At 37.6% G+C, this 26,252-nt stretch overlaps 1 protein-coding gene across 2 annotated transcripts in view; it reads right to left on the reverse strand.

Annotated features, from left to right (window-relative positions):
• Nucleotides 1–26,252, reverse strand: part of LOC126471506 (uncharacterized) — a 219,733-nt gene that overhangs the window by 187,188 nt on the left and 6,293 nt on the right. Inside the window, exons 1-3 of one of the 2 annotated variants that reach the window (XM_050099727.1) lie at nucleotides 13,171–13,564; nucleotides 12,878–13,076; nucleotides 10,696–10,769 (exon numbers count right to left, since the gene is read on the reverse strand). In XM_050099727.1, coding sequence (XP_049955684.1) covers nucleotides 10,696–10,769; nucleotides 12,878–13,004 — 201 coding nt within the window. In that variant the 5' untranslated portion in view covers nucleotides 13,005–13,076; nucleotides 13,171–13,564. Of the gene's footprint in view, nucleotides 1–10,695; nucleotides 10,770–12,877; nucleotides 13,077–13,170; nucleotides 13,565–26,252 lie in introns of those variants that run through there. The other variant, XM_050099726.1, reaches the window with a different exon arrangement.

Here is a 26,252-nt window from a genome sequence, read left to right on the forward strand (position 1 = left end):
GTAAATTGTATTAATAGTTACATGTCTCTTCATACACAGTTGTCCCTTGCTTTAAAAGAAAACCACCACCAGTATAGCCTAAGGCAGCTTGTGCACAAACATAATACTTATCAAATATTAAAAACAGATACATAAACAACTAGAGAAAACGCAGTGTAGTTACAAGTGTCTAGTTACAAGACGTTTTAGTATATTACCTTCATAGGTACCACAGGTCTCACTAAAGTGGCTGAAAGAGAAGGTCTATCTTAAACTAGAAGAATATGAGAATTGTGTAGAGGTTGATCTTAATTAATAATTAATTAACAAAGTTTACAGCTTCCATCACCTGAGGAGGTGCAGTGGGGAATTAGTCCACATTAAAGAAGAATTACATGATTGTCAGAACACTCAATAAAGAAGTAGATCAGAAATTGAAATAATGGCCGTAATCTAAACATACTGTCTCACAAAAGGGAAAACACTTCATCCTGACAACTCATTGAAGAGCCCAGACTACTTCTGTGCTGTAAATCTGAATAAGAAAAATAAACAGAAACCCAGGAAAAAATAACGATTATGAAGGGGGTTTCATCGAAAAATATTGTTGTTGTTGTTCTTAACTATGTGACCAATAGTTGAGATTACAGTAGCACACGAGCCATTACCAGCAATTCAATAAAGAAACTTTGGAATACCTGCTTGGTTGATGAGTAATTATTAAAGCCATCAACTCTGCTGTTGAAGAATGAGTGGGAAGATCGTCAATCACAATTTCTAAGGATTAAAACTGTTTCATTGGTTCCACAACTATGTCATAGAATTGAGAAGCAATGGAGTCCACCTGGCACAGTGATCCAGCTCGCCATCAGTGTCCGCTACACACCATGCTGCACAGCAACTGTGGTGAGCTGTACTTAATTCATACTACTTTTTTGTGACAGTAGTACCTACTGTGAAATAATTTAAAAGTGTCTACATCCAAAAACAGAGACGTTGAACGAAATATATATACACCAGCTTGACAGTTCATGGGGTCGCAGGTAAATATTCAAATGGTCATTTCTTTTGTTATGCAGTTATGAATAAGCACTTAAATTTTGTGTGCATGCTTTACACCTTCCTTTGATATTTACAAGAGCCTGGAAACTACTTTTGCAGTCTGGCAGAAAGTAGTGGAGAACATACTGAGCATAATTTCCAGTCTGCAAGTCCAGATTCCTCTTTATGCTCACTGAAAGAAAATATGCCTCTTTGCTGTTTACTCAGCAGGATCAGGAACTACGGCTATTAGTAAAACTTTTGAGTTTTAACTGATTGCTATATTCTGTAAAAGTTCACATGTACAAAATATAATAATATCCCTGATAATAATAATAATAATGGTAACGACACTGCTAGCCAACTAGAAAATGATTTAAATCCAAATAGAGGTGTTTTGCAGGATATGCTTCCTGCAACCACCCTAGAAGGAAAACAAAGACAGAGGATGAGATGGTCAGATGAAGTTAATCGACACCTCATGTTCTGTTATTACCAAGCAACAAACCTAGGAACCAACACAACTGGATACAGATCACAAGTATACACAACATTTATTACCGGATACCCAGAATTAAAATTTTTAACAGAACAACGACTAGCTGATCAGATCCGTGTAATAATAAAAAATAACAGGATACCCCAGTCAGAATTAGAAAACATCAAACAACAAGTACAACAAATACTGGAACAAAATAATGTGCAATCAGAAGAAGAAGAAAATACAGTAATGGACTCAAACATCCCAGAGCAAACAAACAAAGAACAACACGCACCAATTAAAAAATCAGAGGAAAACGAAATCTTAAGACAGCCACCAGAACAAGCACAAATAGAACACGAAGTGACACAGATGTTAGATATAGAAGAAAAATTTCAGCTAACATATATAGAATACAAAGACACAAATACAGACATTAGACCATTCTTGCATAGATCACCAAATAACCCACAAGTCGAAACAACAATAAAAACTATCAACACAATCATACACAACAAAATAAATGAAAACATAACTATGGAAGAGTTACAACTACTGGTTTATATAGGAGCACTCACTACACTAAATATACACACTAGGCAGAGATCAGAACCAACCAACACACAGAAGAAACCCACAAAACCAGCATGGCAACACAGGCTACAGATCAAAATAGAAAAACTGAGAAAAGACATCGGACAGCTAACACAATTTATAAGAAATGAAATCTCGGAAAAAAAAACGAAAAAGGTTAGGTAAAATCTCACAACAAGAAGCGACAGAGCAATTAGACGAAAGGAGGCAGAAATTACAAGCATTAGCCAAACGACTCAGAAGATACAAAAAAAGTGAAAATAGAAGGAAACAAAACCAAACATTCAACACAAACCAAAAGAAATGTTACCAGACAATAGATAACACACACATTAAAATAAACAATCCACCAAACATAACAGACATGGAACACTTCTGGAGCAACATATGGTCAAACCCGGTACAACATAACAGGCATGCACGATGGATACAAGCAGAAACAGACACATACAAGATGATACCACAAATGCCTGAAGTGATAATTTTGCAACATGAAGTCACACAAGCAATTAATTCTACTCACTATTGGAAAGCCCCTGGAAATGATAAAATAGCAAATTTCTGGTTAAAGAAGTTCACCTCAACACATTCACATCTAACTAAATTATTTAACAGTTACATTGCAGACCCATACACATTCCCTGATACACTTACACACGGAATAACATATCTGAAACCTAAAGATCAAGCAGACACAGCGAACCCAGCTAAATATCGCCCCATAACATGCCTACCAACAATATACAAAATATTAACTTCAGTCATTAAACAGAAATTAATGACACATACAACACAGAACAAAATTATTAATGAACAAAAAGGCTGTTGCAAAGGAGCACGAGGATGTAAAGAGCAACTGATAATAGATGCAGAGGTGACATATCAAGCTAAAACTAAACAAAGGTCGCTACACTACGCATACATTGATTACCAAAAAGCTTTTGATAGTGTACCCCATTCATGGTTACTACAAATATTGGAAATATACAAAGTAGATCCTAAATTGATACAGTTCCTAAACATGGTAATGAAAAATTGGAAAACCACACTTAATATCCAAACAAATTCAAATAATATCACATCACAGCCAATACAGATTAAGCGTGGAATATACCAAGGAGACTCATTAAGTCCTTTCTGGTTCTGCCTTGCTCTAAACCCACTATCCAACATGCTAAATAATACAAATTATGGATACAATATTACTGGAACATACCCACACAAAATCACACATTTGCTATACATGGATGATCTAAAACTACTGGCAGCAACAAATCAACAACTCAACCAATTACTAAAGATAACAGAAGGATTCAGCAATGATATAAGTATGACTTTTGGAACAGACAAATGTAAGAAAAATAGCATAGTCAAGGGAAAACACACTAAACAAGAAGATTACATATTGGATAACCACAGCGACTGCATAGAAGTGATGGAAAAAACGGATGCCTATAAATATCTAGGATACAGACAAAAAATAGGAATAGATAATACAAATATTAAAGAAGAACTAAAAGAAAAATATAGACAAAGACTAACAAAAATACTGAAAACAGAATTGACAGCAAGAAACAAGACAAAAGCTATAAATACTTATGCCATACCAATATTGACCTACTCATTTGGAGTAGTGAAATGGAGTAACACAGGCCTAGAAGCACTCAATACACTTACACGATCACAATGCCACAAATATAGAATACATCACATACATTCAGCAACAGAAAGATTCACATTAAGCAGAAAGGAAGGAGGAAGGGGATTTATCGACATAAAAAACCTACATTATGGACAGGTAGACAATTTAAGAAATTTCTTCCTAGAACGAGCAGAAACTAGCAAAATACACAAGGCAATCACTCATATAAATACATCGGCTACACCACTGCAATTTCATAACCACTTCTACAACCCTTTAGATCACATAACATCAACAGATACGAAGAAAGTAAATTGGAAAAAGAAAACACATCATGGCAAGCACCCGTATCATCTAACACAGCCACACATCGATCAAGACGCATCCAACACATAGCTAAGAAAAGGCAATATATACAGTGAGACAGAAGGATTCATGATTGCAATACAGGATCAAACAATAAACACCAGGTATTACAGCAAGCATATTATTAAAGATCCCAATACCACAACGGATAAATGCAGACTTTGTAAACAACAAATAGAAACAGTAGATCACATCACAAGCGGATGTACAATACTAGCAAATAAAGAATACCCCAGAAGACATGACAATGTCGCAAAAATAATACATCAACAGCTTGCATTACAACATAAACTTTTAAAACAACACGTTCCTACATACAAGTATACACCACAAAATGTACTGGAGAATGATGAATACAAAGTATACTGGAACAGAACCATTATAACAGATAAAACAACGTCACATAACAAACCTGACATCATACTCACCAATAAAAAGAAGAAATTAACACAACTAATCGAAATATCCATACCCAATACAACAAATATACAAAAGAAAACAGGAGAAAAAATTGAAAAATACATCCAACTGGCTGAGGAAGTCAAAGACATGTGGCATCAGGATAAAGTTGACATCATACCAATTATACTATCAACTACAGGAGACATACCACACAATATCCACCAGTACATCAATGCAATACAGCTACATCCAAACATATATATACAAATACAGAAATCCGTAATTATTGATACATGTTCAATTACCCGAAAGTTCCTAAATGCAATATAACACATACCGTACAGTTAAAAGGAAGTGACGCTTGATCAAGGTCCGCGTCACTCCATTTTTAACCAGACTTAACGTCTGAGAAAGTGAAGGAAATAAATAATAATAATCGTTTCAGAAACAGCACTATTAACAGTGCAGAGATGACCACTGTGGGAACTTCCAAGTAAAATGGTATATCATCCTGATTTCTAATCACCAAAAGTTACTTCCTTGCCAATATAGCGGAAAAATAATTTCCTCACTTGCCACGTGGTTTTGTCAGCATTGTGGGCGACACACAGTTACTTCTGTGAAATTTAAGGGAACCAGGACAGTGGAATATCTTCACAGGTTCACTTCCAGCTTTTATGGAAAATCGCATTCAACTCTGCCAAGCTCTGACGTCGTCCAAGACACCAGGCAAGCAGGCATTTGACTGACATGAACATATTGATATCCTGGTTCAAAGTGTCTCTCCTAACTGCCTCTCTGGCCATATTTATATATGGCCACAGTGGACCACCAAAGGGAACATCTGCTATCAGTCGTCCTAGGGACAGGGTCAGAATCTAAAAGGCCCATTTCTCGGACACGTATTAATTAATAATAATTGTTTAACAATTTGTAATCTTCTCAATTTGTATATAAATAGAATTAAGTTTGGTTTAGTTATTAAAATGTTTTAGCTGGCTACAATTTTTTAAAGCGGAATCGACAGTAGAACAAGACCTCTGAACAGCCTTTTTAAGATTCCTTGTTCTCATAGTTATTTATGAACTGTCTCGAAACTTGCTATAGCTGTATTACTGCACTATTGCAATCGCGTACTGTAGGTACAACTTTCTATTACAAATACAAATGATAATCAATTATGAGTTAGGACTTCATTTCAAATTTGGTTTTTAGTAAATAATTTGAAAACCAAAAGAGGTAACTTATTGGTGCTACATATAGAAGATGTTTACATCTTACTGAGGATGTTTCTAAGTCTAGTATTTAGAACCTTTAATTTTTCATAAAAACCCAAATAACTTTTGATTGTGATGTACATGATGTGCATTTGTATATTATGACCAGTTTTAAGCTCTCAAGTTCTATTATTTAGTGCCACTATTTTTTCTTAAGGTCGTATATTTTGCCTGACATATGAAGGGCTTATTTCAATAGTATAATTGAATATTTCTGGTATCTCAACTGCAGATTTTTCAGCGCTCATTTAATTTTAGGACTCTGTATCTCAGAATGAACAAAAATGGACTTGTACGACTATTGAAATAAGCCCTTCATATTCATTTGATCATTCTGAGACCTTAAAATGTTAAAAATAATATACTTAAGCCTACACTGATGAAGTTTGGAGCATTTAATTTAGATTTAATATCACAACTATATTATGGTGTAATCCTTTGTATGTTAAGCACAGACGTTATGATGATGTGACATTGGTAGTAGTGAATTGGAGTAAACCCCTGCACACTAGCTTTCCCCTGTGCCTCTTATAACGATACAGCACTTGTTTAGCCTCAAGTTAGCAGCAGTAGAATATTAGGTGCAAACTCGTTATGGTTTTACCATATGCCAATATGAGATGGAAGAGCTATTCAAGGTTTTTGCAGAATTAAAATCTGACTTTAATAATAAATTGGATACTACTTATGCAAATATTGAAACTGGAGGTATTAAGTTAAACCCAGAGGCAGATATACATTCTACATGTTTTTAAAGATATTTTATAAGTCCCTGCTTAAGTGTTGTGATGAATCCAAAAAACTGATTTTTCCCCGAGTTATTTGGAAGAGGATGATGCTAAATGAGGAACTGGTCATTCGCAGAATTCCCTTCTTGGAATGATTTTCAGGAAATGTTTAAGAAGTACTGGTTGTCCAGCACACAGGAAAAGTTAATGCTAGAGTTATTTGGCCCAAAATATTATAGTAATAGTTGGCATCCTGGTAGTTATAAGAAATACAGAATGTCCCAAAATAATGTATACATTCTTTGAAACTGAACATCTCTTTAATGAAAGGGGTTAGAAATACAATTTTAGTGGTACTAGGTGCCTCATGGCCCGACTTAAGATGGTAAATGTTCAAAGTGGTGTCTGTTCATCGCAATACACTGTCGACAAAGACTTACAACTGAGCGACATGCCAATGTTATTGTTTCCAATGGAATAGCAGCACAGACTTGTTTAATTTGCTCTCTAAGGTCATCCAGTGTGTGTGGTCTCACAGTGTAAACTGTATTCTTGAGAGTACCCCAAAGAAAGAAGTCTAGAGGAGTTAAATCTGGAGATTGAGCGGGATACTCCACACTCCATCTTCGTCCTATCCATCTGGTACGGAATGTATGATTGAGAAATGCCTTCACATCCAGGTGAAAGTGAGGTGGCACCCCATCCTGTTGAAAGTAATAATCTTCCATTCCAGACACAACACTAAGACCAGGAGTTATCATTTACAACATTTCCAAGTACGAGTCACCCGTGACAGTGTTGTTGAAGAAGTACGGCCTGATTAACCCTCTAGAAGACAGACCACACCAGACTGTTACTCCTAGTAGATTAACATGCCTTTGCTCAGTTACATATGGATTCTCCCTGGCCCAGTACACGCAATTATGGTTGTTAATTGCTCCATCAAGTTCAAACGTCGCTTCATCTGACCAAATAATTCGATCTTGGAAACATTGCTCTTCTTCACATCTGTTAATGTGCCACTCACAAAATTCGCTTCGCCTATCAGGATCATCCTCGTTAAGAGCATGGAGAAGTCTTGGAATGTAAGGCTTAAAGTTCTGAGATGGCAAAATTGTATGACCCCTGCTTCTGCAGATCCCAGTCCCATGAGAGCATTGCCTCACATACTTCTTCGGGGATCGTGTGTATGCCTGGATTACTGCATCAAAACCCTCGTTGTCTGTTGAACTTCTCTTTCGTCCGCTATGTCTCTTCTTCTCATTGTGCACTGTTTCTTCGATTTCAAACTTATCTCTGATTATTAGAATTGTTACTCTTGTTGATGGTGGTATTCCAAATTCAGCTCTCCAATGTCTCCAATTTTTCCCGAGAACATGCAGGTTTCCTGTATGATTAAATGATGATGGCGTCCTCTTGGGTAAAATATTCCAGAGGTAAAATAGTCCCCCATTCAGATCTCCAGGCGGGGACTACTCAAGAGGACGTCGTTATCAGGAGAAAGAAAACTGGCGTTCTACGGATCGGAGCGTGGAATGTCAAATCCCTTAATCGGGCAGGCAGGTTAGAAAATTTAAAAAGGGAAATGATTAGATTAAAGTTAGATATAGTGGGAATTAGTGAAGTTCGGTGGCAGGAGGAACAAGACTTTTGGACAGGGTTATAAATGCAAAATCAAATAGGGGTAATGCAGGAGTAGGTTTAATAATGAATAAAAAAATAGGAATGCAAATTAGCTACTACAAACAGCATAGCGAACGCATTATTGTCGCCAAGATAGACACAAAGCCCATGCCTACTACAGTAGTAGAAGTTTATACGCCAACTAGCTCTGCAGATGATGAAGAAATAGATGAAACGTATGACGAGATAAAAGAAATTATTCAGGTAGTGAAGGGAAACGAAAATTTAATAGTCATGGGTGACTGGAATTCGTCAGTAGGAAAAGGGAGAGAAGGAAACATAGTAGGTGAATATGGATTGGGGGGAAGAAATGAAAGAGGAAGCCGCCTTGTAGAATTTTGCACAGAGCATGACTTAATCATAGCCAACACTTGGTTCAAGAATCATAAAAGAAGGTTGTATACCTGGAAAAATCGCGGAGATACTAAAAGGTATCAGATAGATTATATAATGGTAAGACAGAGATTTAGGAACCAGGTTTTAAATTGTAAGACATTTCCAGGGGCAGATGTGGATTCTGACCACAATCTATTGGTTATGAACTGCAGATTGAAACTGAAGAAACTGCAAACAGGTGGGAATTTAAGGAGATGGGACCTGGATAAACTGAAAGAACCAGAGGTTGTAGAGAGTTTCAGAGCATAAGGGAACAATTGACAGGAATGGGGGAAAGAAATACAGTAGAAGAAGAATGGGTAGCTCTGAGGGATGAAGTAGTGAAGGCAGCAGACGATCAAGTAGGTAAAAAGACGAGGGCTAATAGAAATCCTTGGGTAACAGAAGAAATATTGAATTTAATTGATGAAAGGAGAAAATCTAAAAATGCAGTAAATGAAGCAGGCAAAAAGGAATACAAACGTCTCAAAAATGAGATCGACAGGAAGTGCAAAATGGCGAAGCAGGGATGGCTAGAGGACAAATGTAAGGATGTAGAGGCTTGTCTCACTAGGGGTAAGATAGATACTGCCTACAAGAAAATTCAAGAGACCTTTGGAGAGAAGAGAACCACTTGTATGAATATCAAGAGCTCAGATGGCAATCCAGTTCTAAGCAAAGAAGGGAAGGCAGAAAGGTGGAAGGAGTATATAGAGGGTTTATACAAGGGCGATGTACTTGAGGACAATACTATGGAAATGGAAGAGGATGTACATGAAGATGAAATGGGAGATATGATATTGCGTGAAGAGTTTGACAGAGCACTGAAAGACCTGAGTCGAAACAAGGACCCCGGTGTAGACAACATTCCATTAGAACTACTGACAACCTTGGGAGAGCCAGTCCTGACAAAACTCTACCATCTGGTGAGCAAGATGTATGAGACAGGCGAAATACCCTCAGACTTCAAGAAGAATATAATAATTCCAATCCCAAAGAAAGCAGGTGTTGACAGATGTGAAAATTACCGAACTATCAGTTTAATAAGCCACAGCTGCAAAATACTAACGCGAATTCTTTACAGACGAATGGAAAAACTGGTAGAAGCAGACCTCGGGGAAGATCAGTTTGGATTCCGTAGAGATGGCAGTTATAAGAGTCGAGGGGCATGAAAGGGAAGCAGTGGTTGGGAAAGGAGTGAGACAGGGTTGTAGCCTCTCCCCAATGTTATTCAATCTGTATATTGAGCAAGCAGTAAAGGAAACAAAAGAAAAATTCGGGGAAGGTATTAAAATTCATGGAGAAGAAGTAAAAACTTTGAGGTTCGCCGATGACATTGTAATTCTGTCAGAGACAGCAAAGGACTTGGAAGAGCAGTTGAACAGAATGGACAGTGTCTTGAAAGGAGGATATAAGATGAACATCAACAAAAGCAAAACGAGGATAATGGAATGTAGTCAAATTAAATTGGGTGATGCTGAGGGAATTAGATTAGGAAATAAGACACTTAAAGTAGTAAAGGAGTTTTGCTATTTGGGGAGTAAAATAACTGATGATGGCCGAAGTAGAGAGGATATAAAATGTAGACTGGCAATGGCAAGGAAATCGTTTCTGAAGAAGAGAAATTTGTTAACGTCGAGTATAGATTTAAGTGTCAGGAAGTCGTTTCTGAAAGTATTTGTATGGACTATAGCCATGTATGGAAGTGAAACATGGACAATAACTAGTTTGGACAAGAAGAGAATAGAAGCTTTCGAGATGTGGTGCTACAGAAGAATGCTAAAGATAAGGTGGGTAGATCTCGTAACTAATGAGGAGGTATTGAATAGGATTGGGGAGAAGAGAAGTTTGTGGCACAACTTGACTAGAAGAAGGGATCGGTTGGTAGGACATGTTTTGAGGCATGAAGGGATCACAAATTTAGCATTGGAGGGCAGTGTGGAGGGTAAAAATCGTAGAGGGAGACCAAGAAATGAATACGTTAAGCAGATTCAGAAGGATGTAGGTTGCAGTAGGTACTGGGAGATGAAGAAGCTTGCACATGATAGAGTAGCATGGAGAGCTGCATCAACTAGTCTCAGGACTGAAAACAACAACAACAACAACATGTCAGCATACAACACTCACATTCTCTGTTTTCCAGTAACACTTTAGCATCCATTTCCTTTGTTCAAACGATAACGCCATGTTCGCTGACAATCCTGAAACAGAAGAAATCATTGTTATGTTTTTCACCGCCTTCTTAATTATTACCCATAAAAATTGTATTTCTGTCTCCTTTAATTAATGATATTCTCTGTTTCAAAGAGCGTATACATTATTTTGGGACACCCTGTATATTGAGTGGTAGCTAAAAAGCTGGGACACCCTGTATATTGAGTGGTAGCTAAAAAGCTCAAAATACGTGGACAATCCTATAGAGGACAGCCTGTAATTAAAGTGTTGGTGCAGAGGATACCTTACTATGTCAAGAAAGATATATAATATTTTAGCAGATGACGGCAAACTGTTTATTGACATTTATCAAAGGTATTGATATACTGAACAAAGAATGAGGAGACTACGCACAAGGTGACAACTGCCAACCAGACAATAATGAAGAGAAAGGTATCCACACACATTTTAACGAAAAAGTAATACGAAGTATTGTGAAGTAAGGATGTGGAATAATAATAGGAGAAATAATCAAGGAAGTAACGAGGCATAGACAATTCATTCTAGTAATGTAAACAACATCATCAGAAACTAGGTTGACACTTAGTGTGGTGGCTGATGTGAAGGTGGCTGATGTGAAGGTATCTCCAGCAGCTGTCGCTCCCATCAGCCACCGTGCCGAGTGTCAAATTGTTGTGTGAACAGTAATGTAAGTACTAATATGCTGATTGACTGGAGAACACCTTGCAGTTTGTTGTTCACTTTACTGATCAGATGAACACGAGCTCAATGCAACTCACTTTGCTTGTGTTGCACAATAGACAGGGCATCACACAGTTGAGTACCATCAGCTTACAGTCATGTGATGCCTTTTGATACCACTGGAAAGTTGGCGTTGTTTTGTAAACTCACGTCACCAGTTTTGTAAAGGGCTCATCGATACTGCTGTGGAGGCCGAGTTGCCACCGTGTTACGGTAGGCCGGGTTTGAGAGTTTGTGGAATGGCTTCTGGTGCAGTACACCGCTAAGACAATTTGTCCCTGGCATTATTACACAACTGCGCCCCAGGGTCAGGTGACAGGATAGGTGAATGAAGATTCAACAACACTCCAACAAATTAGCAACAAAGTCACACAAATGAATTAAAAAGGTTTACTTGTCTTTGTGACTTGTTGAATGATTAAGTCTGCAATACTGCATGTAATATAAGACAAAAGAGGCCCTCAATGGCTAAGTGCAAATGATTGAAGGTAAACTTCACAGTACATAGCAAATGAAATTTTTACAAGAACTGTCTGTTCACTTTTAAGAGTTCACTAAATGAAGTTCCCTGTCCAAGTCAGCTCTGGACGATGATCTATAAACAAGTGGGCGAGAGCTGCTCTTCTATCGTCCGAGCAGGCTTCTTTCCGTTGTCGTCTGGTCATTGGCGGACTGTAATCGGTCAGCAAGTGGCTGAGGCGAGGTCGATATCTTTACCCTCAGCGCCATGGAGGTAAGAATAAGGGGAGATGGCGCTACGAATCCCAGCCGTACTACGTTTTGAAGCCATGGGGGCGTGGCTTGCTGCCATGACACTCTGACCAAAACATTGTCAGTGTGCTATAGCGCTGCGTGTATTACAGTTGCTAATTGCACCATATACACATGTAACGTCATCAGATTGGTTGTTTCAAAGTTTTTGTTTGAAATAAAATCTCGTAAAGGTGAAATTCCACATTTCTTCTGATTAAAAATAGTTTTTAATGTAATATTACGAACAGCTAGCCTTCAATGTAAACGATACAATGTTGTTAATTCAGTAATAAACGTGTATCACAAACTGAATAATAGAAACTGAAAACTAAGTTAGCTATACCCTCCCTCCAAAGACCCATAAATACATCTTGTTTGTAATACATGCTGGGACATTTCAGTTACGTTACACTACTGGGAAACACTCTTCATTACCACCAACATTTACTGAAATGTGGTACATAGAATGGCAAATCTAAACAGTGCCCTGTTTAGGCCAGTTAATGTAGTGTTAGCTTTTAATTTGGTACATGATGAAGACAAAGTGAGTTACTCAACACTTCGATTATCGACGATACGTACGTATTATACTGAAACGTGAACTTGAAAACTAAGAATTTAATTCTTTGAATTAACATACCTTTTGCAAATGTTTTGGGTGTGTAGGGAAAACTGATGGTACAGCATTTTCTCGGAGCCTTACTGTTGAAACGGAAGTTCAGTCTATGTCCTCTTCTCGGAAATGCTGAGAACATATAGTGCTCCATTTAGACGCACACCAATTCTTCCTCCTCACGGCATTCTCCCACAGAGCTTTCCGACTTTCATTTTTAGGAAATCTACAGGAGAAAAACACGCTATAGTACAAGTACCGATGTAGCACACGTTCATTCACAATGAAGTTGTAAAATCACACTTAACGAGACAACTTACACATGAAATGTTATTCCCTTCGATTTCGCATCACAATCAGAAAGATTCGTACATCCGAACACCACACAAGTCACCATAATAGCGCAAAATCCTTCCAAAAGTGAGCGACCAGCCTATGCACACAAGCTTACAGCAGCAATGTTTTGGTCGGATTGAGATGGCTACCCTCGGCTTCACATAGCTTCACAGCTGTGACATCACGGCGTCTCCCTCTATTCTTACCTCCATGCTCAGCGCCGACGTGGCGCAGGTGGAACTCGCGCAAGTGGAGAGTCTCTATGGCACTGGCACCAGCTCGCATCTTTGCACCTGTGTCTTGTTCGGATGACACAGCGCGTTGATGTATGTCAAGTTTAGAGACAACGTATCTGTAAAGAACTCTTTGGCAGTTCTGATAGCACTTTATTATCAGGCTCAGAAAAGATCGTCTTGTTTTGGTGTAATAGGTACAGTAATACTCAACAACATTAACCCAAGAACCTCATTGTGTAAGTACAAGCTGAGGGGGAAATGGAGGGAAGCCCCCTGTTCTTTAATTTTTGTACTCTTAGTGGAGATTTCACATAGATTTTCTTGCTAGAGGAGATCGGTTGGCTTACATCAGTGCAATTTAATTTCACCTCTTCTACAGCTCTGTACAATGCGTGTGCAAGGCAAGTGATGTGTGCCACACTGGGATAGAGACTCTGAAGTCTGTAGGCTGCTACAGCCATGTATGAAGCACCATTTATTCGTCTCTATTCACACCAACTAGTGACAGTAGCTTCATTGAGTTGTCAAACGCAAAGGCGGTTGTCAAGCTGTTTATTCTGCTGAGAGCTTCACACCCTTAGGAGAAACATTTCTCCAGGTCCGTCAACTTTAAGGACACCAACAAAAGTATTTACAATTTAACCCCTATCCAAATTGGTGATTTCCGATAGACGCCCTAATCTCTTGGTCAACAACTTTAGTTCGTATTTTGTCGAGCATTTCCTCGTAGCACACAGATAAATAGTCGTTTCTCAGTGTAGCTTCATCTGGAACTGGATTTATTTTGTACTTCAAGAACTGTCTGAAGCGGGGATTCTTCAGCTTCTCCAATAGGACATTGCAAGACACCACCATCTTAAACAAGTTCTTGCACCTCTGAAGATGGACATGTCTACTCAAATAACAGCGTTCGTCTGCTGTCCTTTTCAGCACTTATCTTCGTGCAGCTACTGTGTTTGGAGGTGTTGCAGTGTTTTTACACGTTAAAGCCGTTTCCCCCATTAACCTTAACTTCATATAGTTTATAAAATAATATTTCCTTGTCATTGCTGAAGAATTTCTCCCCTGGTTTCATCGAAAAGGACTAAGTTTGTATTCAAACTGAATGGGGCGACTACTTGTGCTACGTTTATTACGCCAGAAGCCACCCTTGTTGGCTTCGAGAATGTTTTGTAGACTCTGTGCAACAATCTTTATATCAGTGAACGGACTACATAATGTGTTACACTGCTTGTCTACTATAAACCCGATAAATAAATCTTTGTAGTAATTGTGTTTAATTGTGACAACATTACATCAAACATTGTCATGTGAGTAAAATTTTCGTGTTTATATTCTTGTGTACTTAAAAATACGACAAACATTTGGATTTCTGGAAAAAAATTTGGTCGAAATATGATTCATTATGGAAAAAGTTGTCCGAAATTTGACCTATTACTAAAAAAGATATAAACATAATTTTTGCTACATTAAAGCTTTGTGGATGAATTGCTGTAAAATTCAACCTAAAGTTCAGGAAAAAGATTTGACACTAAGATCCATGCCAAACTAATAATAGAATAGTAGGCCCTCATTCAGAGAAGACAGTAATCCTCACATGGCTGAGACCTATTCTTGAGTAGTTGTTTAAAGAAGGAAAAGTAAAAGCTAAGGGAGAACATTGTAAACCAATAGTAGTGAGTGACATTTTTGGAAAGAAAGTTGATGTTCACCTATATTCTGTGCATAAAATATCATTAATCTTACACCATGGCTAGCGCTAATGAGGAAGAAATATTGTTGCCTCCTAGTACCAGTAATGGGAGTGTGTGTTACCGGAACCACCTGTAATAAAGGGAAGCAAATTAAAAAAGAAACATGACTACCAGTTACGATTAAAAAGTGGAATTTCCATCAAACATTGTTGCTGGTGCCATAGATATCCTGTTAGGATAAGATTGGTTACTTGATAATTATTATCGATTGGATTTCAACCAGAAAATATTTGTGTGGAAAATAGGTAAAAAGGTAGCTAGCATAGCTTTCCAAAGCAATCCATTGAAATCCAAGCAAGGCCCATCATCAGAGGAGCATATTCATTTAGTTGTGTTTACTGATATTATTGCAACAGATGAAAATAAACAACAAAAAGAAGGGAAGTATTAAATCAAGAGGAGTTGGCATTAAATCGATAGCAAGAGAATCACCTGTAGTGTCAGAAGAACGGAAATCTTAATTAGAAGGTATTCTGTTAAAACATAAAGATGTGGTCAAAGATAACTTGGGACTAATGAAGGAATACTTCTGTAAGTTAAAGTAAAATATGACACAGTTTTTTTCCTTTTGCAAGTCATATCCACTACCAATAAACCTTCGAATTGCAGTGAGAGATGAAATATGAAAGGAGATAGACAGCAACATAACTCAATGTATTTTTAGGGTCTGTTGTGGGTACTTAAGAGACTTGTGGTAGGTGTTCATTTAGTTTTAGATTCATGATCACTCCATAAACACAAAGAGACAGAAAGGGTTAGAACCCTGAGTACAGAAGAGATGTTATCTAACTTTGATGAAGCAGAATTTCATATTTCCATAGATTTCATGGAAGGATACTGGCAGGTAGCATTACATGACCACTCAAGGCCATACACAGCCTTCTTATTCGAAAGAAAATTTTTTCAGTTTAAAGTAAATGCCATGGAAGTATTACAATTCGCCTTGGGTTGTGAGCTGTACCAAGGAAAATGGAATCCAGGAGAGGGTGATCACAGAACAATAGCTTTCATTAGTTGAAGTCTTGGCAAGCATGATTGAATTACTCCATTACCGAATTGGACATTCCTGTGTCAGTTTTCATTCCTGCTCAATATTTATTAGGGAGGGAATTAGTGCAAGAATTAATAATGTATGTCAATGATTTATTAATAGTCTACAAGACTTGGGAAGACTGTTGACAATTATTGATATATATTTTGAGGTGACTGGAAGCAAAAGGGTTACTAATAAAAGTACTTTTGGTGACAAGAGTTGACTTTTTGGGACACAGTGTGGGAATAATGGGAATACAACCATGTCCAGAAAGAATGCAAGTTATAGAAGACTGTCCAGAGACTAGAAATATTAAGCATCTATGATCACTTTTAGATTTGGCTGGATTCTATAGGAGCTTTGTAAGAGGCTAGGCTGTGAAAGATGCTCATTTATCGAACTTATTGAAATAGAAAACTATCTGGAACTGTGATGAAAGTACAAAAGAAGACTTTAGCAATATTAAGCAATCTACAGCAAAAGCATCATCCTAAAGTGAATCAGGTGTTCAAACTAGCCATTGATGTACAATAATTCAACTTGGGTTGTGAGCTGTACCAAGGAGAATCGAATCCAGTAGAGGGAGCTCACAGAAAAACAGCTTTCATTACCTGAAATATTGGCAAGCATGAGTTGAATTACTCAATTACCGAACACTTTGGAAGCAAGACAAGTCACTATTTTACACTGACTATGAACTTCACTACATAATAGATGAGAATAAATATTTTATGAGTATATAGCGTCCCCAGTGCTATATTACGAAAATACTTAAAAAACAGTATTTATAAAGAAGAGACATTTAAAAATTGAATGATATATTTTTATCATGTAGCCGTAAAACAATAATTCCTCTGTCGAGAAATGCAAAGAAATGCAATGCAGAGAAATACAACAAACTGATCTAAAGAGACGACAAGATACGCTCTTTTGTTAATTTTTTTAGTAGTCTTCACTTCTTCTCTTGTCTTGATTGTGTATAGACGGACATCTTGCGAGTGCTGGCAAATGTAAGCATCTTTGTATGAGTTATATATATATTGATTTAATATTATTGTGCACTTTTAATTTGTAAGAGGTGATCCCGATTTCATGTCCGCCTTCCTTGAATTAACCTGCATTCAAGTAATTTACAGTTCAACAATCGCAGCGGCCGATGCAGCCAATGACGCCATTACGTGGCGATATTAACTTATGAAAAATTAGCGGAAGCGAAATACTCGCCCGCTATTAACATAATATTAATTTTTCTACACGGTCGCATGAAGTTGCAGAAATACGTAGCTTTAAGATTCTTATTTTCAGTCCCATAGCCGAGAGCCAGAGCCAGGACTCTGACTACAATACAATGGTTAATGGAGGTAAGAAAAAATACTTTCGCACGTGTGTGGGTCGCAATTGTAATTAATAACTAAAGATCTTTTGCTTTAAAGTGAGCTGACTAGCAGAGGAAATTAATATGAAAAGTTTATTACATTGTTCAGCTTATATGCTCAAGTTTTAAGATTCAGCGAGTCTAACATTCATTAACGTAACAAATAATTTGAGATTAATATTGCTAAAAAGGAGAACTTCAGGAAATCATTTAATCGTAAATCAAAATTAAATGAAATATCATTTTTATTAAGGCCCACCACGTAAGTCGGCAACAATAAAAAAATAATAATAACAATAATAACAAGACTAGGAGCTTTTACAGAACTTTTAAACAAAAAATAACCAAGTACAGCCCACCGACACTCCAATTACAAGATAAAAATGGTAATACTGCACACAACAACAGGGATAATTGCAAAATTTTGAGGGAATATTTCAGAAACCTTCTCAACTGTAAAGAACCAATTGAAAAAATGGATTTCAGCAACTCAACTTCAACAAGTCCTAACTCAGAACCACCCACCGTCGAGGAACTACAATCAATCATTTTGAATCTCAAAAACTACAAGGCTTCGGGAGAGAACCAAATTACAGCTGAACTGTGGAAAAATGTCAATAGAAATGCCATAGAATCTCTCCAAAACATATTTGAAGAAATATGGAAAACAGAAAGAATTCCGGATGAATGGAAGATGGCCCTCATTCACCCAATTCATAAGAGGGGATCCAGAACAGACCCCAACAATTACAGAGGGATTTCGCTCCTTGACGTAACATACAAAATACTGTCTAAAGTCCTTTTGAACAGAGCAGAACCCCAGCTAGATTGTCAACTTGGAGAATACCAGGCAGGCTTCAGGAAGGGAAGATCCTGCCCAGAACAAATTCTAAACCTCAAAAATCTTATGGCCTACAAAAAATCGAGAGCAAAAGCGTATGTCATCACATTCATTGACTTTCAAAAGGCGTACGACTCCATAGACAGGGAATCTCTAACCTCCATATTAAAAGAATTGAACCTAGACAATAGAACTACAAACCTAATTAGAGAAACCATCACCAACACATACTCCAAAATTAAATTTATGGGAGAACTCTCAGACCTATTTGAGATAAAAACTGGAGTACGACAAGGTGATAGACTCTCTCCATTGTTATTTAACTGTGCCCTAGAAAAAATAGTAAGAGAATGGAACAAGAAAATCAATAGTGGAATCCGACTAGGAACAAAAAACAAAGGCATCAAGGTTAATTGCCTAGCATTTGCAGATGATATGGCCCTACTAGCTGAAACATGGGAAGAAGCCAAAGAACAGATCCTCGAATTACAGAAACAAGCAGAGAAAATAGGCCTTAAAATTTCTTTTGAAAAAACCAAAATAATCACAAATATAAAAAAGCCAATGAAATATCTTAAAGTAAGAGACCAAAAGATCGAAATTGTTAAAGAATTCAAATATCTTGGTGAATGGATTAGCTGGAACGCCCTTGAGAAAAAAGCAATAGAATTAAGAAGAAACAAAGTTGAACTAGCCTTTCAGCTTACTAAAAATACTTATAATAAAAAGTCCCTCTCATGGAATTCAAAAATAAAACATTACAACACTGTCATTAAACCAGAAGCACTATATGCAGCCGAGACATTATCTATCACTAACCATGGCCCAATTGAAAGGCTAGAGATCAAAGAAAGAAAAATATTGAGAAAAATTTTAGGCCCCAAATTTCATAACGACAAACTAATTCATACCAAAAATGAAACACTCTACAAAACCACAGAAAAACTTTCGGATACAATGAGGAAAAGAAGAATTGAGTTTTATGGGCACATACTCTGAATGAACCCAAATAGACTTACAAAAAGAATGTTTGACTACTTCAGGAATAAAAAATCCAAACCAAATTGGTTTATCCAAACAGAGAAAGACTTAAGAGAACTACACATCACAGAAAAAATGCTCACAGACAGGACCGCAAAAATGATAAGCAAAGACAGAAAAGAGTGATTCCAGCTCCAAAATAGAAAGAAAAGAACGATTGTCATCTCTGATGAGGAAAGAAAAGCAAGATCAGAAAGAATGAAGCAGTACTGGGCGAAAAGAAAGGCACAGAACACACAGAAGTGATTGATTCAACGTACCCCAAAGTTGGGTGAAACGAAGAAGAAGAAGAAGAATAATAATAATATATTAAATTACGACGGCCGACGGACGCGAGACCAGAAAGAATGCAAGTTATAAAAGACTGTCCAGAGACTAGAAATATTAAGCATCTATGATCACTTTTAGATTTGGCTGGATTCTATAGGAGCTTTATAAGAGGCTAGTCTGTGAAAGATGCTCATTTATCGAACATATTGAAATAGAAAACTATCTGGAACTGTGATGAAAGTACAAAAGAAGACTTTAGCAATATTAAGCAACCTACAGCAAAAGCATCACCCTAAAGTGAATCAGGTGTTCAAACTAGCCATTGATTTATAATAATTCAACTTGGATTGTGAGCTGTACCAAGGAGAATCGAATCCAGGAGAGAGAGCTCACAGAAAAATAGCTTTCATTACCTGAAATATTGGCAAGCATGAGTTGAATTACTCAATTACCGAACAATTTGGAAGCAAGACAAGTCACTATTTCACACTGACTATGAACTTCACTACATAATAGATGAGAATAAATATTTTATGAGTAATATCTAGATAAGTATGCATGAGAAGATAGCATTTACTATTAAGGAATTACTCATTACTCACAGAAGTCACCATAATTTACCACAGCCCACATTTAAAAAGAACAAGAGATCAGAAGAGACATCAGAACTGAATAGATTCTCTCTTACATGCATAGCCATCACCACATAGAGAGATAAATGGCAAGAATATCCAGATTACATTCTAAGTCCAAAAAGGCTACTCTGTAAAAGGAACAAAATATATTTTGTTAAGGACAACCTTGTTCTGTAAGTTCTAAGCTTTTCGATCTCTGATAGTGGCAGGAGCTGAAGTGGTGTAATAAATGAAGAAAATTCTAATATCGGTCTAGATGACTTTACTCAAAATAATGTTTCTTGCTCATGCTGAGTTGAACAAAGAGTAGTATATTTAAGAGACAGGCGTATATTTAAGAGACAGTAGTATATTTAAGAGGAAGCTCAGTAATAAGGTATGGGTTCAAAATACAATAGAATTAAGGTAACTAAAGTTATAAGAGGAAGACGAGAAAGTAGCGGTTTAATGGGAGTGATGTAATAATGAACAGGCCATGATACGCATATATACATGAATTATATTATGAATAGTGCAGGTGGGATAAAGGGAGTATTACTTAAGTTTAAATGGAGGAAAAATGGAGGCATATATATAGGGCCAATATAGCTATAAAATTTGAATGGTCTTTATGAAGGATTTTTCTGTAGGAGGAGGAGTATTTATGGGTTTCTGCAGAAGTAGGATACTATTAGCTTTGAGGATTACTCCAAAGTTGCAAAATACAGGAACGAACCTGAGTTTTGTGGTCTAATTCTTATACTCATTTCAGAAATGGATAACTAGGACAGAATTGTCTTAACTTTGTGTGCTGCTCTTAACACAGAAAGTAGGAAGTTAACGAGTTCACTACACTAGTTGTTCTCAACATTTATTACATTTCATTGTTTGGAATTGACAGATTAATATATAAACTCCGAAAAGCTCGAAGTGTCTATGGAAAACTATAATTTGCTGTCAGAACTGAATGGATACATCCAACGACTTGGGATGTTTGCATGTTTCACAACTATTCCTTAGAATTTTTTGTACTTTTCTCATGGTTAGCAATACCTTTGTTTGCTAGCTTTTTACGAGGGGAATTTTTACTTATTTTGGATGGTTAAATCACATGATTTAGTTTATACACATTTTTAGGGAATGTTAGCTTAACTTAGAATAAGTAGGTTAACTGCCTGCTTACCTTATCCTACTTGAAGGAAGTGTAGAGGAAATAAGAAATGAGGCTCCTAAGCCTATGTTTCCTCACAAGTTTAGTTGGTAATCCAGATGAAGATACAACTATGATCAATTCATAATAGGAATTAATAATTACTCCATGTCCAGTCAGCATGACTAGGCTACGAATACTCACTGTGTCTGAATAGACCATTGATAATTAAAACAGAGGTACAGCTGGTTTACCAGCCACCATTGTGGCTGGTCCACATACATAGAGAAATAGAGACAATGAAAAAATAATATATGGTCATAACATTTTAAGACTATAACTTACTTCAAGAATTCAAATTCCTATTGAAGAATGGTTACTTTGCACCAGTGTTTATCCGACCTCAAGCAAAGTATTTGAGATCAGATACATTGAAATGATAAATTTTTACTGAGTCTTTGTAAGTAATCCACAAGTAATCATTAAGTAAGGTTAGGGCTATGTCATGAGTAAAGATGTTTTGAAATAGAATTATATGAAATATTACTTAGTTCAAATACCATAAGTAAAGGGTTTTTATTTTACAAAGTTTTAACAATTTTCGTTTCTGAAGACAAATGTACAATCTGAACTAGCAGTATTATTTATTTCTCTATGTCCTGTGGTTGTGATGACATCATTTACATACACAAAAAGGTGACATACAGTATAACATACCACTTGGGTAAGGTAATGTGTTGCACAATGTCTACCAGGCCGACAAATGATGAGTATCATAGTGAGCATACCGGTTTTTTATAAGTTTGTTGTTCTAGAATAGCATGTTGTTTGGAAGTTTATGACTGTCTGTGCATGTACATGGGTAAGGATGGGCGCCACATGTCTGCACTGCCATCCGACCAGTAAGGCATGGTGTAGATTTGCTGTTTCCTGACCCACCAGATGATTTAAATTCTGTTCTAACAGAAGTATTTTCTGATGCACAATGTGATTTAGATGAACCAGACGATGATGAATTCCAATGTAATACAGAAAGTCTAGAGCCCAAATTGTTTACTGAGACCGAGCTTAACGATTTGGTTAGGGATCTGGGCTTAATGAAAGTAAAAGTTGAATTGCTTGGCTTTCGATTAAAAGAAAAGAACTTATTGGCAGTTGAAACCAGCATATACATGCACAGAAAGAGTGAGCAGCAATTTTCCAACTTTTTTCAACAAGAAGGTGATTTAGTGCACTGCTCAGACATTCCAGGTCTGATGAATGAGTTTGGTACTGAATACAACAAGGAAGACTGGAGGATGTTTATTGATTCATCCAAAACTAGTTTTAAGGCTGTTTTATTAGACAATTGTAACATGTATGCATCTATACCTGTTGGACATTCTGTACACATGAAAAAAAGCTATGAAAATCTAGAAATAATGTTAAATAAAATAGGCTATTCTGCTCATGGTTGGATGATATGTGGCGATCTAAAAGTAACATGCATGCTCCTTGGTCAGCAAGGTGGCTTTACCAAATTTCCATGTTTCTTGTGTGAATGGGACAGTAGGACTAGGGATGAACACTGGTACGGAAAGAAACCGTCTGTGAGGAAGTCTTTAAAACCTGGTGAGAAGAACATTCTACACAAAACCTAGTAGATCCAAATAATGTCCTCCTGCCACCTCTACATATAAAGTTAGGCATAATGAAATAGTTTGTAAAGGCTTTGCCTAAAGATGGACTACTTCTTTTTCTCGATCAGTCGATAATAGCTGACGTCGAGAGATTGTGAGTAAGATATTGGCCACGCCTTTTTTGCCAGCCTCCTCCACTTTCGTCTCGCACGCCGCTGCTACGTAAGACCACCATGCAGCAGCGAATACTCGATCGCTGCTGCCCTTCGTTTTACAACTTATTGTTAAACCTAAATCGCACTACACTGACTTGTGTCCGCTTTGAGTTTCCTGTCGTTTCGCCTCAGACGAAACTCACACACAGGAGTGGGTATGATGACAGTTTTTCATACCGGAAATTATCAGATTTCTAAATTACCACAATTAGTCGTAATTTTTTCATCATACTTTGTGTTTCTTCACTCATGCCATAACCACGGCTATAATGATTCTGCAAACAAATATGCTGCATGAGTGTGGAAAACCACAGGATGGTTGTTATTTGTCATGATTAACATTTTTTTTAAAAACTTTCGAGAAATCGTGTTTTCACTAATAGAAGCAATAGATTTCTTTTATGTTGCCTCATTTGGTAAGAGGGTTTGAGTTGATTGGGGGTGAGGGGACCAAATAGCGAGATCATCGGTGGTCGCATCGGATTAGGGAAGGACGGGGAAGGTAGTCGGCCGTGCCCTTTCAAAGCTGTCACCCCGGCATTTGCCTGAAGCGATTTAGGGAGATCACAGAAACTTCAATCAGGAAGACCGAACGCGGGTTTAAACCGTCGTCCTCCCAAATGCGAGTACAGTGAGCTAACCAATGCGTCAGCTTGCCCAGTCGTATGGCAAGAGTATTGCGCAAAAGAAACAGGAAGGACAAAGTCCCGTAGGCTGCCGTCATTCCGTCGGTCACGTGGCGACGTGCTGACACGGGACTGGCTGCCTTGAAGTGGCGTGATACTCTCATAGCAGTACAGAGCAGGGTGTGGTCGCATCCACGTCATCTCAGCACACAGATCGTTGGAAAGAGTGATATTGTATTTCTCTAAATACAATTTTAATAACATTCTCGGATTAAAACATCAATTCAAAAATGCAAAATTAGCCTCTCAGACAGTGCAATCTTTATGGTTAAAGCCTAACACAACTGTGAAGCTAGTAGCGGTATCCATTCCCTTTGTTTCCAGCGTCTCAAGCATAGTAATAAGGAAAATATAATAATAATAATAATGCTACCAATAAAACGTGATGTAGTTGTTGATGTGGTCTTGAATCAAAGACTGGTTTGTGCAGCTCTCCACCTTACTGTATCCTGTGCAAGCCTCCTCATGTTGGCTAAATACAGCAACCTCTATTTGAATCTGCTTAACTGTATTCATCGCTTGGCCTCCCTCTACAATTTTTACTCAGCACACTTCCCTCTACTATCAAACTACCGCTACCTTCATGCCTTAGGACATGTAGTACCAAATGGTCCCTCCTTCTAGTCAAATTCTTCTATAAATTTCTTTTCTCCCCAATTAGATTCAGTACCACCTCATTAGATACTCGATCTACCTATCTAATGTTCAGCATTATTCTGTAGTACCACATTTGGAAAACTTCTATTCTCTTCTTATTTGAACTGCTTGTAATGCACATTTCATTTCTGTAGAAGGCTACACTCCACACAAATAGCTTCAGAGAACACTTCCTGACACTGAAATTTGTATTAGATGTTAACAAATTCTGCTTCTTGAGAAATGTGTTTCTAGCTACAACCAGTCTGCATTTTATATCCTCTCTCCTTCCGCCATCCTCAGTTACTTTGCTGTCAAAACAGCAAAAATCAACTAAAACTTTTACGTGCCTCATCAGTAAACCCATCACCCGATTCTTTAAAGATTCAAACTCATATGTATGAAACACTTTCAAATGTCTGATTAATATGAGAATGAGGTAAGGTGTTAAATATTCGACACTAACCATGTAAGGGAGAAAAAATTTAACAAAGATTTAAAATTACGTTTAAAGTTATGTTTCATGCTCTTCGATTTCATAACTGCAATACGGTCTGTTCGCTAGAAGTACATAACCTTCTGCTCTCTGTATTTTATCCCAGCTACCTTTAGAATTTAAAAGACTGTATTCCAATCAACATTGTTGAAAGCTTTCTCTGGGTCTACAAAATTATAAATGTAGGTTTATCTTCATTTAAACTGTCTTCTAAGATAATTCGTAGTCTCAGTATTGCTTTGTGTGTACCTTCATACTCCAGAACCCAAACACATATTCCCCAATATCAGCTTTAATGGCTTTTTCCATTCTTCTGTGAATATTAGTGTCTGTATTTTGCAACCATGACTAAATAATTGATGGTTCGGTAATATTCGGACTTATCTGCAGCCGCCTCTTTTGAAACTGGAATTAATACATTCTTCTTGAATTCTCAAGGTATTTCGCCTGTCTCTTACATCTTGCACATCAGGTAAAATAGTTTGTCATGGTTGGCTCTCTACAGTGTCCAATAATCCACACTGAATGTTGTCCACTACAAGGCCCTTGTTTCCACTTAAGTCCTCAGTGTTCTGCCAAAATTCTTCTTCCAGTGTTATATTTTCAGCTCATCTTCATCTAATTTCTTTTCCCTTTCCATAACATTACCTTCAACATACACTCCTGGAAATGGAAAAAAGAACACATTGACACCGGTGTGTCAGACCCACCATACTTGCTCCGGACACTGCGAGAAGGCTGTACAAGCAATGATCACACGCACGGCACAGCGGACACACCAGGAACCGCGGTGTTGGCCGTCGAATGGCGCTAGCTGCGCAGCATTTGTGCACCGCCGCCGTCAGTGTCAGCCAGTTTGCCGTGGCATACAGAGCTCCATCGCAGTCTTTAACACTGGTAGCATGCCGCGACAGCGTGGACGTGAACCGTATGTGCAGTTGACGGACTTTGAGCGAGGGCGTATAGTGGGCATGCGGGAGGCCGGGTGGACGGACCGCCGAATTGCTCAACACGTGGGGCGTGAGGTCTCCACAGTACATCAATGTTGTCGCCAGTGGTCGGCGGAAGGTGCACGTGCCCGTCGACCTGGGACCGGACCG

This window comes from Schistocerca serialis, chromosome 3, assembly GCF_023864345.2.
Source record: "Schistocerca serialis cubense isolate TAMUIC-IGC-003099 chromosome 3, iqSchSeri2.2, whole genome shotgun sequence".
NCBI lineage: Eukaryota > Metazoa > Arthropoda > Insecta > Orthoptera > Acrididae > Schistocerca > Schistocerca serialis.